General features: G+C 38.4%; 1 protein-coding gene across 2 annotated transcripts in view; it reads right to left on the reverse strand.

Moving 5' to 3' along the window:
- Positions 1–218: 218 nt before the first annotated feature.
- Positions 219–17,676, reverse strand: part of LOC145986531 (BMP and activin membrane-bound inhibitor homolog) — a 252,946-nt gene continuing 235,488 nt past the window's right edge. For both annotated transcript variants that reach the window (XM_083120650.1, XM_083120649.1), the window contains exon 4: positions 219–4,706. In XM_083120650.1, the coding sequence (XP_082976776.1) occupies positions 4,234–4,706 (473 nt within the window). In that variant the 3' untranslated portion in view covers positions 219–4,233. The remainder of the gene's footprint in view (positions 4,707–17,676) is intronic.

Below are 17,676 nucleotides of genomic sequence, written 5' to 3' on the forward strand. Positions count from 1 at the left end.
ATAACATCCCTGTGACATATCTTTGAATTTGACTGTAAAATACTGTAGTAATTTATTACATAATTCCCTATTAGCCGATATTAGTTAGCCCCCCGAGAATTTGACTCCAAAATTTGTATCCCCCCACTTATTTTAGGCTGCCGTCGTCACTCTGGGATATGTTGACTATTACTATACTCAAAAACCAAAGGAGAAAATAAGGAACACAATAATTTAACATGGTAATCAATTTATTTAGCGTTCAATAAATAGTCATGTATGGAAATATCCATTACAGTGTAATAAAATATCTTACATCCCTACTAGCATACATGTCTAAATATGAAAACTAGACGACTATACATGACTTACAATATATACATAAGAAATTCTCATTGCAAAGCACTCTTAAGCGTGGCTTCACTTAAATCTCATTTGTAGATGAAAAAGCAATCCCCGAAAGACATGAGGCACGAGCATTTATTTTATAACAGCTATACCAAAGTTCATGCAACTATATATCTATGAGATGAGTGTACAATGGAAATAAATAGTTGTACATACTATTGTGGTTGTGATCATGTTCTGAAAAACACAGATTTAAATAATTGATGTGAAATGATACGGTTTTGCACAGAAATTTGTAGAATGGAATTTTGCATATTTATTTCGTATTGAAAAAAACCTGTGAAGAGAGAGAGAAAGTAATTTTAAGTTTTCCAATCCTATTATAATTTGTTTTAAAACCTTTGTTCTTTAGATGTTTAATCTTCATTCTACATAAAATGCAAATTATTAAAACTCACTTCATGTTAAACTTTGATTAGCATGTTTGGATTTTGAGCAGATGCCTCATTCCATCGGATTTTCTCAGAAATCCTACACTTTTCTCTCTAAATGAAAGAAGTAATCGAAAGATGTGAATCCTAATCTCGACCAATTTTCCACGGTTCTGACGTTGAGGTAAAAATTTTAAATTGTTATAATAGACCCATTAAAGCTTCTTAAAAAATTAAAACAATTTACAAAGACTGTAAAATATCAAGGCTTGTCTTTACAACAAATGATACATGAATTAATATTAACCTCGTGAAAAAATCGCAATGAAATATTATATCACTGAGAGAAAAGTTTTGATATACAATCAAAGTATAACTCGAAACTAAACAAATAGCTATGAATGATACAAAGCAAATTCAATTACGTGTTTGACTATTATTTCTCTTCAAGAATGTGTGTACAATGCAAGTGTATTTATATCGTAGAGTACCCAATAATTCTGAAGGAACTACTATAAACTTGGGCTATAAACAGCCTTTTTATCATAGTTCCATCGGCAGCCGTAGGATGGCGCAGCGATCTAGTGGCACTCGGGAGAGGGAAATTCAAAGGAAGATTATTTTGAGGAAGTAGGAATAAAATTATGTCAGAGATCTTATTTCTACTTCACTAGCAGCCACGTTTCAAACTAAATGGAGTGCTCTATGATACAGTATCTATAATGTGCGGTATGTTTTGAATTCTTAATATGCAAAAGATTTAAGTAACAACATGATAATTTAATTTTAGATAATGTACACATGCACAAAATGAATTAGTTTTGAAGAGGATACACCTAAAGAATAATGAATTGCATACACATCTCATCTCACAATACTACATTATTGGTGCAGTGATACAGTGGAGATCAAAATAAAGAATGGCGCAACATTTGCCCCAAAAATGCTAACATACATTTTCAACAACTACCCTATTCTATTTTCTAAAATTTGCTTTGTGTGTGTGAAGTGCACTTGCTATAATTAAAGGGTACCTGTCTTTCTAATATTGTCATGTGAACACATACTTTGCATTCTTTAAAAAGGCATTGCAATTTTAGTCGATTACATTTTTGGGAAGTTACCGTCACATTACGAAGTAACTCCACAATGAATTCATTTCAGTACTACTATGCAAACTTGCAAGCAATGTATAAAGCTTAACATTACAGGGGTTTCAATGCCTAATAACAACTTTTCTCAAATCCTTGTATTTGGTAAAGGCACAAAGTGCTTTTATTCATCTGAAATATGAGACAGGAACTGTAACTTTTATTTTTCCAGCAACAGCTCGTTGCAAAGGAATTACAAAGTGCCAGTGCGCACATATGGAAACTTATAAAAAAAACATACAAAATATACAACTGCATAGGCAGATATTTACTGGTCCATGTTGTTTGTAGAATTCTCCACGAAGCCATGATTTTCTTGTTGCAGGCTTTTCAAAAAATGTCCACAGCCTTATTAAGTAAGCTTTCTGCTTTCTACTAAACAATAGCTCAATATAGCTTTAGTTCACATTGTAAAGTTTCACAATATATGGTAAATAATACCAGTTTAAACATGCTTTTGACATGTTATTTAGTTATAAAGAGATCTTCCTGCAATCCAACTGTGATACATACTACATATTTCTTTTCAGTCTTGACATGCCACTGGGTCAAGGTAAATAATATACTTTTAAATTACTACTACTACCTATGCCCTATATTTTCTAGGCTGTTGAGAGCTGGCACAAATCTATAAGAACAACTATTCAAAGAAATTTAAATATGAAAAAGTTAGCAATTATCAACTGAGAATTGTTGATAAATTCTGCAAAATTGGTCATCTGCCCAGACAAAATTTTAGGTTGTTTTCTTTTCTTCTCGCAGAAGAATACAATGTTTCATTGAACTACTGACTTCCAATCACTAGTTTGATAAAATCTGAGCATACTAAAAATGCATGTGGACATATGCATGCTATTGTGGACTTATTTTTGAAAAAAAATAATTGTGTCTGAAAGCAGTTTGAAAAAAATAATTGTCTCTGAAAGCAGACATTTGTAATACTTTATATTTTGTAATTTCTTTGAATTCATATTGCTAGCCAATACGATGTTTAAAGGGCAAACAAATGAATACTCCAGAACATGAATAAAAGTAGTAATTCAAATTATTCAACTTTAATTGTTCATTATGCTATTGCCAAATTTGTTTGAACTGGGTGGAAAATGAAGTAATTTGCACAATGACAAGGGCAAACGTTTCTGTATAAATGTTTCCACACTTTACCAAATGAACATGGCAATATAAGAGAACACTTAATTACTCTACATTTTAAATTTTGCACTACATAGCCTGGATATTGCATTCTAGGTTTTCTACATTGCACAACTGTATTTGAAAACCTGGAAGCCACGTGTTAATCAGAAAATATCACCTTGAGGTTTGCCTACATTTTGCAAGTAAATTATTGTCTCTTCTTTTCCTTACAAGATTAGATATATATATGTATAACATTAACAATTTAGCAAACTTGTTTCCATGCATTATCTTTGAGTCAGACAAGTTCTGCAAGCTATGGACTAAGGAAATGTAATACTGCAATAGCTCACAATTCATGTGCAGCTATAAAAAGTGTGTATGTGTGTGTGTGTGTGTGGTGTGTGTATGTAGGACTGTATGAACTATATAGCCTCTATTTAAATCAAATTCACACTATGATTATTCCTTATATAGTACTAATTTTTCAAATCCAAATTTTGCTCTCATTCATGATCTAAACATTCATATCACACACAAACACATGTGCTCTGTACAAAAATTTTGTCGGAATCGGGGTCACAACTTGGTCATGTTTTAAAAGATTTTTTAATTTACTTTTCTCACCCTTTCATCAATTTTACATTTAATTTTTTGGAAGCTCCGAATTTGAACTTGAGTACCTGAATTTGTTTTGTGAAGGCAGTCGATTAGACAAAAATTAACAAACATGTAAGGCAATTTATGTCAACATAACAGTTCTTGATGTGAACTACACAATCTATAATCTCATGCACAAATAGTATGTCAGCATGGAAAAAAAAAAGTAAGAATTCATGTACAATATGAGAATATCAGTCACATAAAAATGTCTTTACACAATAACATTAAAGATATAACAACTGAGTTTCTTTTTATCATCACAGATACATTTTTAGCACACATGCTAATGACTGGACACGATTTTTTTTTTAAAAACAGGCAAATTAAAAAGATAACCTGACAGAACTATACACATGACAGGCAGATGAAGAATTGCCCTGCCGCAACCACACATACTCGCACACAATTGTACAATGCTCTTTTATACATATTTATCACATTCGCCAAGCACACGCAGCACAATCTAAAGGAAATAACTTTATCCTGCACTTGCCTATGTCCTTTTTTGTTTATGGTAACAAATTATGCTATACTTGCGTCGCGGAGTCTGTGTTTCCCCAGGACACCATTGACTTGCACAATGCAATGTTGCTGAGTGACTTTTCGTACACTTTGTTATAGTCTGTGCAATCTTTTGGCAAAGCAAGGTTCACATTTCGATAAATGTTGTTTTGTTTCCCAAGGAGATTTTGGTTCAGGTTAAGTTTGGCGTTCGCCTCGTTCTTGTTGTAGATCTGAGGCGAAGGTTGCAGTCTTGCGTTTTGGACTTCATGAAGAAGAAGGTGAGTTTTGACTTGCTGGTGGCGCCGCCCCTCGAGGATCTGCCGCTGCCTCTTCGTGTCCTTCCGCAGTATCTTGATGGCAAGTACTATGAGGAGGATTAGGATGAAGCAACCACAGATGGGAACGGCAATTGTGGCTGCTTTAAACCAGACGTCTTGACGTAGGGCGGCATCTTGGTAGAGGGCGCTGTCACCTGCATGGGACGATCCCGAGGCACCTGTAATGATACGAAGGACAAAATGCTTGTTATTAACCATACAAACCATGCTATTTTAGTAAAATATACTTCTAAGCAAATCTCCGACAGTGGAGATATTCCAATGCAACATAAACAAAGAAACGTACGTACATCCTTACGAAAAAAATAGAAAATATCTCTGAAAAAAATATGAAAATTCACTAAATGAAACATGATACTTTTTCATATGCACAAACGCTGATTGCGAATTCACGATTTTTATCTCGTATAATTCCTTTTTACCATCACCACTCTTGCTTTATTGATTTGGTTTACTTGCCACTTTCGGCTAATCAGAAAATGGTGATGTGTGATGATGTGATGAGGGGACACTCACAAAGAACACTTATGCCCAGCCGGGATTCGAACCCAGGATCTCTAGAGCCGGTACTGCGCTGTGTTAAGCACTTCTTCACGGAACTCGGCTCTTGCGATTAAAAAAATCAAACGAGAGACCTGCAATATTAACATAAAAACATTTCTTTTAGACACGGAGGAGAGGGGCTGGTAGATCGTTATGTTAAGAATGTGAAATGAATTCATACAATGAAGCATTTGCTTATCAATGACCGTCTCAAAAGTTTTGAAGTTAACAAATACATGTGTCAAAAAAAAAAAAAAAAAATCCAGGTGCTCTCCGAGCGTGACCAAGAGCTAGGCACAAACTTTCAGAGCTGCCAACACTGGCGCTCCAAGTCCACATCCAGTAATTCGATAAGTGAGGATATCTCACTTTCTTGGATCCTTTGTCAGGCTATCTAGCATGTTTACGCAATTGGCGCCGACAATATGGCAACGCCGTGCGCGTCCCGCCACCTTGTCTGTGATTTATTGATCGTCTTGTGTCTGTCAATATAATGGGAACTGGATATCTTCGAAAAACGTCAATAAGTCACTCACTGTACCTCTTAGCTACACACACACACACACACACAATCAGAGGAACCAATAGTCGCCTCTGCGTCATTAGACGTCGCGTGACAAAATCGCGAGACGCTGTGGACGGGCCATCAACTTGCCTGATTTCGAAAGCCAACGTGCTTGATAGAATATTCTCAGGAAAAGTGGGGAGGTTCGTGGGGAAGGCCGACTCAATACACCAAGGTCAGGCGGCCAGTGACAAAGTAATGTCACGAGCTGTAATACCAGTGTACTCGAATTTTATTTACTTCTGACGTGTCTTCTGCATTTGCTGAGAAATGTTTAGTGATTTATAGCTTCTAGTATGTGTAATATTAATAAGATGGCGTTTAATAAGGGGTACTGCCATACAAGACAAACTTTTTTCATTAACAGTTCATTTTTCTCATTAAGACCTTCTTTCGATGCTCTGAGCTAGAATTTTATTTGGGGGGGGGCATACCTTATTATCAGCAGCCGCCATCTAAAGGCGAAAAAGTGCGGAGGTAGAAGCCCTAAAGATGAATTTCTCAGTATGTAACAACTTATTATGCAAGATGTTTAATCCTGCTAAAGAAGTAAAAATAATTATCACTATACACTATTTAAATTAGATATTTGTTGGATTTCGGGGGGGCTTCAGTCCCCCGAGCCCTCCTCCTAGCTAGCGTCCAAAGAGCAAAATGTTAATAAGAAAAGTTGTTCCTACATGATGACGCAATATAAATTGTCGAATGAATGGTAAAAAAGAGATGGATTGAATTAGAAATATGTTGGAAGGAGTCAAGCACCGATCAGATAATTTATCCGTGGTTGGGACGAGATGTGGGAGGGGGGAGGGTCGACTCGATGCTATTGGCCTCATTGTATATGCAAAAAGACATTGGCCGCAATTCACTTCCAGTTTTCACTTAACGCCCCTGCAAATATTTGCGACTGTGGTTAAAACATTCCACATAAAATATATATTATTAATAGTATGAAACCAACAACAATAAATGATTAGCAAGTCTCCATTTTCTTAAAAGTTTGCCCGGTTTATTGTCGAAAATTCCTATCCTTTCGGAAAACTGGTATGTTATAAATTAATTTAAGAGCACTCGTGTGATTTGCAGCGGGAGCAGATGAATATTAACGGTTTAATTACCATGGAACCATGGTTCAAATACAGACTGCACAGTTTAACATGAGATGGCTACCCTTGCACTGTAATACACCCCGCACATTTCTTTTGAATGTACTTCGCCTGAGAGGTCACTGCACTGAGTAGCGACTTAGCTTTGTTTGAAAACGCAAATTGTACATTACCTTCTCATCACGAAACTGCCTCATCTAAAAAGAATCGTGAACCAAGAGAAAACCATCTTTCCCCCTCAAACTTCCTTGTTTCCAACTTGTTAAATCCACGCTTCAATTACCGCCATTTTGAGAACGGCATGACACGGCAATCAAAAACTTTATTTTGTGTTTGTTAAAACTCTGGCACAATTAACTTACGCGCCTCAGCCGTATCTCTAACTTAACAAATTGCTTTACTGACCTGCCGCGAGCCAATTTTAGTGAAGTTTTGAAGTCTCCACTGTCTATAAATTTGAGTCCGAAGTAATTGAATCTGTCTAGAAGGGCAATGTCTCTCAATTTTGTACCGGCTGAACTCTTCTTGTTTGTGCTATGTAATAAAATGATAAAGAAAAGTACACCTAATTATAACTAGTGGAGTATCTACTAATGATGTCAAATTTCTGCTTTATATTACGCAACAACCTGTGTCCTACTAATTGCAGAACGAAACTGCCAGCCTCCACAGTCAGGCACGTATCTACCTAGATAGAAATATATTTCGGGCGGGGAGGGGGGGATTCCGAACCAAGTGTACCCAAATAATAATAATAACAATAATTTAACATAATAATTATTTTAATTTATTAATTAAAATATTCAAATTAATTAATATAATATTTTTATTACATGAATAGGTATCGACGATAAAAGAATAGTGATATAACAGCACGCATTTATTTTCTAGCTTACCTATAGTCAAGGTCGGCAAAATTTGTTTAAAAAGAACTGGCTTGGCAAGGACATTAATGTCAAATAGATAACGAATTGAATATTGATTGAATATCAAAAAAGGGGCATATTATTATAAGTAGTAATAAATCTTGCATAAATATTTTTTCGTAGTGTCATTCAAAGTCGTATGACTCCAATATAATCCTTCACTTAGAATAGGTTCGGCTTAAATAAATAACCTTTCGATCAAACAACAAGTATATTTTAATTATTTAATTTTATTACTTAGCAAATCCTTCGGGAGGAAGGGGTTCCGGCCCCCTGGACAAACCCCTAAATACGTCCTTGTCCACAGTACAATGGTTAGCGTGACGTGGCAAGTTCGAACAGTACAATCCCAGAGCTACAAAGTATATCTTTAGAAAACAGTTGTAGCTGTTTATTTCTTTGCTACATTTGAGAACACGCGACGACACAGCAACCATAACCTTAATTATTTAACCAAAACTATTCTGTTGTTTCTGCAAGAACACATGTTTCAACACAGAGCATTCCTACAATTGCCTTTTTCCAACTCCCAAGAACATACTGCCACAAGCTGTTTATGCGTTTCCAACAGACACTCGAAACAAAAGACTAACACATAATAGAGAAAGGCACATACACACACGTTTCACAGGCATGCACCAACAGCCCGGAGTCAAAGTCGTTTCTGATTTATGGTCCATAATGATACGGTATCTGAAGTCTTGCTTCCACTTCGGCACAAAAGACGAAAATTGGGGCGGGCATCTTGGAAAGGTTCGCCTTTTCAAGGCTTCCATCACGGAAAACGTAAAGGCAGTAATAACGCTCACAGAATGACACTAAAATGCACGCAATTTCCAGTTACAGTTGCCTCGGTACTAAATTCGCTGTATTTACATCTAAACTCACCTCTGAAGGCCCTTCGTCGGCACTGTTTGAGAAACAGTTGAAATTGTGGTAATACGAATTGGAAGTGAGTCCACCCCATAAAGCCGTATACCTTTGATGTTAGGGTACATAAGATATGGATGTTCATGTTTGCTTATGTGCACTTTCGATTAATCTGTCATGATTCAGGTCACTCTCTTTCATTGCTGCACACTATTTTAAACCAAAACGCCATAATCTGACTTCATAGAACATTTCCGTTTACGTGAAAGTGGTTTCATTGTTCGGCTAAATGGTGGCAAGGATGGAAAAGCACAGAATCTAGACTGGTTTTGAGTGTTGTATGTGTCATTACATCCTCAGCTTTTACCCTACACTTACGGTTTAATTTATATTATTTGTCATATTTTACCAATATTTGACCAAGTATTGTCTCATCTCGCTCGATACCATCCCTATTACAATTTAAGTAAGCGTTATTAGTCCTCATATTACCATATTAAAACAGCTGGGCACCCTGAAAAAGTGGTGAATTCAGTTTCAATTTCCCTCCGATGGTGACGCTGATATTAGACTTGTCACATCTCTTATCTTTTTCTAACTCGGTTTTGCTAACACTCCAGTAAATGTTAAAAATTAGCAATGTGGAAACTGTGCAGAAAGGGGACAGGTAGAATAAATCAAATAACAACCTAAGAAGCTCCAGTAAATCATCTTGTGAAGGTTGCAAGGGGAAAAACTTAAAGTTGCTATGGAAATGAAGTACGCAGGACAGTGGTTTTGGTACTTTTTCTCTGTGTACACCGAAGCCAGATATCAAATTTTATATCCTCCCCGATAATTACCAAATTTATTTTATTGCACCTTATCGGTAGGAACTGGCATTAACCACGGTTTTCTCTTTCAGTGCCTTTTTTTGTCTCAAGCGCAACAACCATGAAAAGTCATAAAAGGTATCGCTACACAGCTTGTCCATTAACGATACCGGACGGTCGCATTGTTCGACTATCTCTTGGACGTAAGGACGGGCATCATTTTTAGCCTCGTTTGACGAAAGAAGGCGGGCAATGACGTGTCCTTGAACATGTGGAAAAGGAAAAGTGATGTCGCCTTCGAGAGGAGCAAGTTAGGCTTAAGCAAACGCACGTGTCCAATTTATACCAGCCGTTGAATATTCCAGCACTAAAAATGAAATTATAGTACTTAATCAATTTAGTGATTTAATTTCATTATCAAAATCGATTAGATGATACATTTGTCGCCTTGGAATATATATTTTCTTACACGTATAAACGGTTTTCATCTATTTGAAGCTAAAAATCCAAAATTCAGCACTAACTTTTGTCAGTTCCGATGAAAATCAAACAAAAAAATACAGAAAAGTTGTAAATTAATTTTATAATAAAGAGCTACTAACTTAATATTTAGAAAATCAGATTTACGTTTGTCAAATTAGTTCCGAAAAAAATAACTCTAAGAAAGATTTGTCAGTTCGGATATAATTCACTTGTGATACTTTACTAAGACCCTTCATCGGATAAATTACTTGATTACTGATTTTTAGAATAGTGTTCCACAGTTTTTACTTTTGACTAACGACTAATTAGCCGATTGCACCATTAGTTCTAATCTTGTTAAGAGTAGTATCGAGACAAGACGGGACTTTGCATTCTCGTGGCAATGCGTGAACATTTAGCTTACAGACACTACCAGAGGAAAAACGTGAAATAGAGTCAGTTTGTTCTGCAATATCATATCACGGCCAAGTTCGACAAGAATCATGAACATGAATTTGATTTCACAGATACCATTAAATCTTTAAGTGTTCGATGGGAACAAAGCATTCTTTCGCAATTTTCCCCATATCTATTGAAGCTTCCGTTTTCAGCTTTCACTAACTTCCCTGAGAAATTATCGCAGACTGGCGCCGAGGTGGTGCTTCTACTATTGGAAGAACAAATGAGATAAGATCGCTAAGCGACCGAGTGGGAAGGTTCAGTGTGTTTCGAGAGGATATGAAAAACCCTGTCTGTCAGGCGCCACCAAGGCAGGTCAATCAATCGATTTCCCCGCTATCTGCTGGGAATAAGGTCGTGTTGTAACTTGCTTTGACTTTGCTTTAACCTTACTGTGCTTGTCACAGAGCTTCGAATGCACTTTTCATTGGTTTATCTCTGAATATTCTTTGTTCATTGAACCTGTACAAGTGGAAGTCTTTGAACTAGATTAGCTTTTAAATTTGTTTCGACAAAATTGTGACGGTCAATACGATAAGACTGTTTCAGGGTATTATTTCAATTTCAATTATCTAAATAGAATCACGGTGTTATTGGGGGAGGTAGGGAACAAAGCGTCCTTCCAATAACCCAGAAAAATATGTATGAATAAGATAGTGTGTGTAGCCCTAGTACACATTTCCCTTCCAATAACTTTAAGTAACGATACATATATGTATGGATTGTAATAATTTCGCAATTTTTGAAACACATTTATTATTTTCAGTACTTATCGTGTGTGAAGAACAATACTCTGTTTTGATTACGAAGAACAATGTTAATGCAGCACATACGGATATAAAATCTATCAAAATAAGTCAAATGAATAATAAGTTTTTAGATAATTGCGAGGCGTCATTGTAATCCAATTCCAATTGTGATACACTTAATCAAAAAATGTAACTACTGAAATGGTAGTACGTGTGTTACAATAAGACTACGTCTAGAGAACGATGTTTAAAAAAAAAAATGAAAGTTTTCAGTTTCTTCCACGAGTCTTCCCAGTTTTATTCTTAGTATTAATATTGCTGATTTTGGGAGGGTGATTTTCTGATGAGTTTTATAACGTAACTCAAGTACAGCAATATGTATTTGCGTCAGTAAAATGTTACTTTTTCTGTCCATGCGATTTACTGGTAAATGTTATAGGGATTTGTTTGCAGGACTGTGCTGTTTTAAACGTGGACATGTACAGTCACCGGCAATAAAAATGGGACACTCAAGATCCAAAAATACTGGCTTTTTCTGCAGTGCGTTATGTGTGTTGCCTAACTCCACGGCAATGAGCGAATTTCAGTACCAACTTTTCAATAGCAAGTTCTGCTATAGCCGTAGAATGAGGCAACACACACAATACTTTGCAGTGAAGCCAGTATTTCAGGATCTAGGTGTCCCTTTTTTATTGCCGGTGACTGTACATTGGGTAAGCACAGTGGCGGGTAGGGGGGGGCAAGTTGCCAAAACTTGCGGGCAAAGACAGTATATTTCCCTTTGTAGATAAGGTTAAACATAGTGCGGGGGCAAATGTGGCGAAAAGTGGTGGGGGAGTTGCCCCCTCGACCCCTAATCGCCGCCACTGGGTAGGTATGAACCGCAGAGACGGATGTGATGCTTCAGTAAATGTCCTTACTGATTGATACAGTAACGAGTTATTTTCAATGTAAGGCGTTTTTTTCTTAGTAACTTGCTCAACTATACAGTGGTAATGATAACGCTGACCAACCTTTTAATCCCGGGTTCGACTCCCTACACTACGCTGTAGATGCAGTCCTGATTATCCTCGTGAGAATGACTGAACGGCCTAGAGTTGTTCAACAGATATTGTAAAAAAGGGGGGAGGGCATGGTGTCACGACAATGAGGAGGGAACGTGAGCAAACGGCGACAATACGCCACTGACTTTGGTACAGTACAGACCCTCCGTTCTGCCCCTTTCGTTACATCCAACACACCAATCAAGACCGCATTTGGCCCTCGAAACTGCATACTTCAAGTGGACTGTCGACAGAATGGAATGCAAACCTGCGGTATGCGATGCGGCAAGTTTTTTTTCTTCCTTTTTTACCTCCCTCTACGTCTTTCCTACTTCTGCTGCATACCTGTCATCTCTTCTCCCTCCTTCCCCTTCTGTATCGGGACTTTCAATGCCATCGCGTCGTCTGCTACACTGGACTCGTGCCCGGATCACAATATTTGACCGAGTCCACTTCTCTTTACATCTCGACAAAAGGTCCCTAAAAAGACTGATAATCTTCCAACACTGTATATGCTTTTGTGCGACTGTCACATGCCGAACTACCAAAATCTCTTTTTAAAAGATGTTTCTTTTATCCCCCGCGAGTAAGCTTATAAAGCGCCCAAGACCCTTCCCCCCACTCCAGCCCCCCGAAGGGTTTTCATTTTTCCTTTTGCGGCTGGCTTCCACAAACTAAAGCGGATGCAGGTCAAGTTTACGTTTCAATAAGCGGGTATCCGAACGGGAGTACTTAAGGGTCAAATTACCCAACCTACAGCATAGTCTTTTCGCCCTTATGGCATTGGCATTTTTAAATTATTTTACGGGCACAGCTGGAGGTCTGGGGTTTGACAGCAGGGGGGCGCGCACACACACACACACACACACACACTATATATATTCACACACATATATCGTACGTGTATTGGTGGAAGGAAAAGATGAGGAGATGGTCCCGTGTTCATCACGACCGCTAGCCTCACGCAGGGACCGGCTCAAGGACGCCGATAGAAGACAGGAGGGGGCACGTGGACTTCAGAGTACCCGGCATCCAGTGTTGCCACTGCTATTGTTTTTATTTGTTCGCACGACTTGTTAATTCAGTTCCATTGAGGTCGTAAGATCTTTGTCGCTTGCGATCACGGGTTCAACTATGATTCCCATTGTTGTACGCCTGGATAAAAGGGTAGATTGTTCGAATAAAAATGTGAGGAAATCTTAGAAGCGGCTGGCAAATTGGGCGTATGTCTTTTGTAGCAATCGGTCCCATCTTTATGATTTCCTGCGTCCAGCAAGAAATCTAACCCAAGGCGGAGAGATTATAACCCCAAGGTATGCCACTACTACCATAGCTGCCTATTTCTCACCTATTTTATGTCCTCTGTAAGATTGAAGTCACTGTAAACAATACTCGCGACTTGGGAGAAATACTATTGGTGTGCAGGAATCTTGTAGCTGATATATTGAAGTGGTGGGAGCTTACATAATAAGCTGCACAGCTACGATCACTATGTACGGGCAAGATAACACCAGCACTAGCACTGGAAATGAATTATTTCTCATGGTTTTGTTTACATTAATTTCGTTCTTACAGTCCAAATTCATGATTCTCTTGGGGCTATAACCATGGCTGACGCTACAGCAATGGGAAATTAACTGTAATATGCTTAAAATGTTCAATTCTACATCACTGAATTCAAGTTAACCATATCATTGGCCAGGGAGCTAGTGCGATTTATTCCCGAATAAGGACTTCCCAACTCGGGAACTATGGAATGAAAATAATGCAATTTCAGTTTTATATTTCAGTGAAATGTCTTCCCAACTTAGGACGTCCTACTAATTGTCTCGGGGGGAGGATGAATTGGCGTTTGAAATAGTTGACATGACGCACACCTGTGTACCTGCTAACATAACCTAACATACAAGCAAAAGATCTGCAATATACTGAAGAAGAAACTCACCGTAAAGCACACTACCTTTTCTGCGTATGTGCCTGGTATTTCAGGGTAACGTGCGGTAATGATAAGAACCTCTCATGGTCTCTCTCTCTTCCCTCTCGAGGCAGCGGTTCCTGAATTGGTACGTCCCGAGTTGGGACTTCATCGCTAGAGCAATGCAAAAACGACAAGAGCCTGGCGAGCTAATAAGAAACTGTACCTTCTATAGTGGAACCACAAGGAAAGAAACCTGCGCAGACCCCATCGCGCTGGCGGGTGGGGGGAAAAGACAGGAGGAAGAAGCCTTCATAGTCGCCAACGTCAGTGTTGCCAGACCTATTGATTTCTCGGTAGGATTCCATAATAAACTATTGCTATGGCACCTCCGACGGCCAGCTCAAAAACACGTTTCCTGCTCATCTTTACTTGAACATGGAGGGGAGATGTGGAATGGAACTCCACTCAGCCCTGAAAAGTGCTGTTTGAACTGTGAAATTATGTCAAACGCTACTCAATTGTGCTAGGACATTATTTTATTACTTTTACTACATTACTATTTTTAGATGGCTGTATTTTATCCCATCCTAAACTCTATTTCTATTTTAGTTATTTTACGTCGCTTTTGTGCCTCTACGGGTAAGTACGACAATATGGATGAATGAAAAACTGATGAAATGGATGAAGTGACACAAACACAGTGAAACGTCCTTGCCTTACGAGGTAGAAACACTGACTTCGTAGCGTGGGCAAATTATGTTATACATGTATGTGTTTGTGGGTGTGTGTGTGTATTTCTAGCAGATGGGGAGGATGGGTGGCACCCTAGCATAAGCGTTGCTATCTTGAATTGTTGAGGAAGACATGCTGTCTAATTCACCAAATATATTTCACATACGTAATGCATTTTTTTATTATGGTGCAGGACGAGTGCCCACCCCTATCGATAGCTGCACACGAACACCATCAGAAGGCAAATTGATTTGTTATTGTTAGCATTCGACTTGAAAGATTGTGGAAAATCGCTGACAACGAAAGGCTTCATCTGTGAACACAACTTTCTACCATTTCCTGTCATAAAAATTCCTCGCGATAATAGAGGCATCCCAACCCCTTGTGTCGATGCTGAGAAAGGGCAAATTTGAGGGTGTTTTCCACGCACCCTCTAACCGGAAAATGCGGAAGAGATGAAAGATGTTGGTCGGTTCCTTCGGGCGGTTTACTTTCTTTTGTTTGAAACATGTCCACTCAGTGGCGTACGCAAGGGGGGGTTACCGGGTTTAAACCCCCCCCTTGTGCTTTTGAAATATTATGGAAAATGCTGTAGAAAAATAATAAAAATGGGTAATTTATCACAGTCAGAGTATTACTGCGACAGTAATAATAATAATAATAATAATAATAATAATAATAATAATTTGAATTATTATTCCCATGCAGCATGAAGAAAAACACAACATTCCAGACCCAATCTAAGCGACCGCAATTTTGCAATTTTGCAATTTTTTTTTGCAAAAAGTCGCCCAGTGACTCTTGCGAGAATTGTGAAAATTCCTTGCTTCCTCGCAGTGTACCGACCTTATTGCAAACGTTCTTCCCAGTACTGATTTCACATCCAATTGTGAACTATCAAGTGATGCTGAGTCCACAGCACATCATTAAATAATGTTGAAGAAGTGCTTTGTGAATCACATAGAAATGATAAATGTGTTGGAATGTCCATAAACTTACCTTTCAACGCAAACATAGAATCAGTGCAATTTAGCAACATGTATTCTCGCGCTTCATCATCGTCCTGGGTGAGATCCATGGGTAATTTAAATTTCCCCGTGCATATAGCACCGTGCCATGAAGGCACACGTAGTGGTGTGGTGGGCCCCACACATTCTCGATCTCGGCCATTTTGCAGGTGATTTGATCAGCACCATACGAATTTGCCACACTACACCACCGCGGCTCCGTGAATGAGTTTCATATTTTGATTATTTCAATAAATTTAATATATTTGCTTGTTTTTATGGATTTTCTTCACACTTAAAATGTCTCACTTATCATATACAAATAACCGTTGACTAGACAATTATTTCGTAACAAAGAAACAAAAAAATGTAATTTTGTTCTATTGCTTTCATAAATAGCAGCTGCATTAGTAGTATTAAACTAATTAATTAATTATAAGCATTATTAATCAACTAATTATGATTATCATTAATTAATTAAAGTATAATAAAACAATGGTAATGTGAATTTGTAGAAAGTTTTTGAAATAACACCCCCCTTGATGAAATCCTGCGTACGCTACTGTGTCCACTCCTGAAATGGAGATCTTCGGTATATTTTCGCCAAACACAGGGTGCTGGGTTTAGCACCATTGTTACAAAAGTATCTGTGACGTTTACACTGTAAACAATGCGCGCCACTCCCCCTTGCCCCCCCCCCCAGTGCGCACAACTATGCCGCCCTTCCCCCCCCCCAAGAACGTCGTTCATCCTCTTCTATTAGATCATCGGATTTTGTAGCAGAACTTCTGCTTTCCAAGGAACAATCTCCCGAATTTTTCAAATCTGACCTGGCAACACTGCCCCGAACACCGATAACGGTAGGGAAGTTGCGCGAACGCTTTGGACGGAAGGTTTTTTTCCTTGTGGTCGAGCTATACAGATTCTTACTTGGTATTTGATTCTCGGTGCGAGTCTTGAGTTGCCCTTTCATCGTCGCAATTAACCTACAGAGGTATGAACCCGACGTTAACGGACCAACGTACGATAAGCAACTGACGAAAATATACCGAATGTGTTTTGTTACTTTTAGGCCGCCGCTGATAGTGGCGCCTCGAGTAACAACATTAGCCACTCTTTCCGCATTACCCTGCCGTTCACCAGCATAGCTGCCTGAGGGCAATGCACTTTCGTTGGTTCGTTTGAACCGCGCGTATTGTTCGGAGGCCAAGTGCTCTTGAGTTTCCAAAAGGCTGAACAAATTTCTGCCGGCAAATTGCATAAACGTGACTCCTGTTTGTGATCCACCGACGAGAAGTGCTACGCAAGACGTGGGAGTCTTCCTAGCTATCAACCTGTTGCGCCCACTCACGTGATGCAGTGCTATGTGCGAGAGAGTACAAGCTGGTGGGGTAACCATGACAACACGTTCCTCTCTGGAAAAACCTGTTGCTATTTCGGAGCGAGATGTTGCTGCTCCCACCCGTTGGTACATGAAGAGAATCTCGCGGTTGTTGACGAGCGATCGCACAATTTGACTCCCACACCACTTGTGGAACGCTAACATATAATCACGATTCTTGACAAGTGTTAAGAAAGCTACTTTTTTAGAAAAATAACCGAGTTACATTTATTGTTACTATAAAAATACCCAAGTTCATTTATTTCGCTAAGATACGGGTTTATAACCAATATAACATGCACATTATCATGGGCGTAACTACCTTTGTGGGGGTAGAAATGTTAAATTTGCGAAATCCAAAAAATAACCTCTATTTCTATTCTCCTGAGATACCAGGAGGTTAACAAAAATAGCAACGTAAATTTTAATGAACATGAAAATTTTGGGAGGACAAGTGCTCCACTTGCCCCCACCAAGTTACGCCTTTGTACGTTATAATGTGGACACTTCGCCTTATCCACTTTGTTCATATCATGGTCGGTTTTTGCTCTTCGA

Source organism: Lepisma saccharinum, chromosome 4, assembly GCF_977018435.1.
Source record: "Lepisma saccharinum chromosome 4, izLepSacc3.1, whole genome shotgun sequence".
Classification (NCBI taxonomy): Eukaryota; Metazoa; Arthropoda; class Insecta; order Zygentoma; family Lepismatidae; genus Lepisma; species Lepisma saccharinum.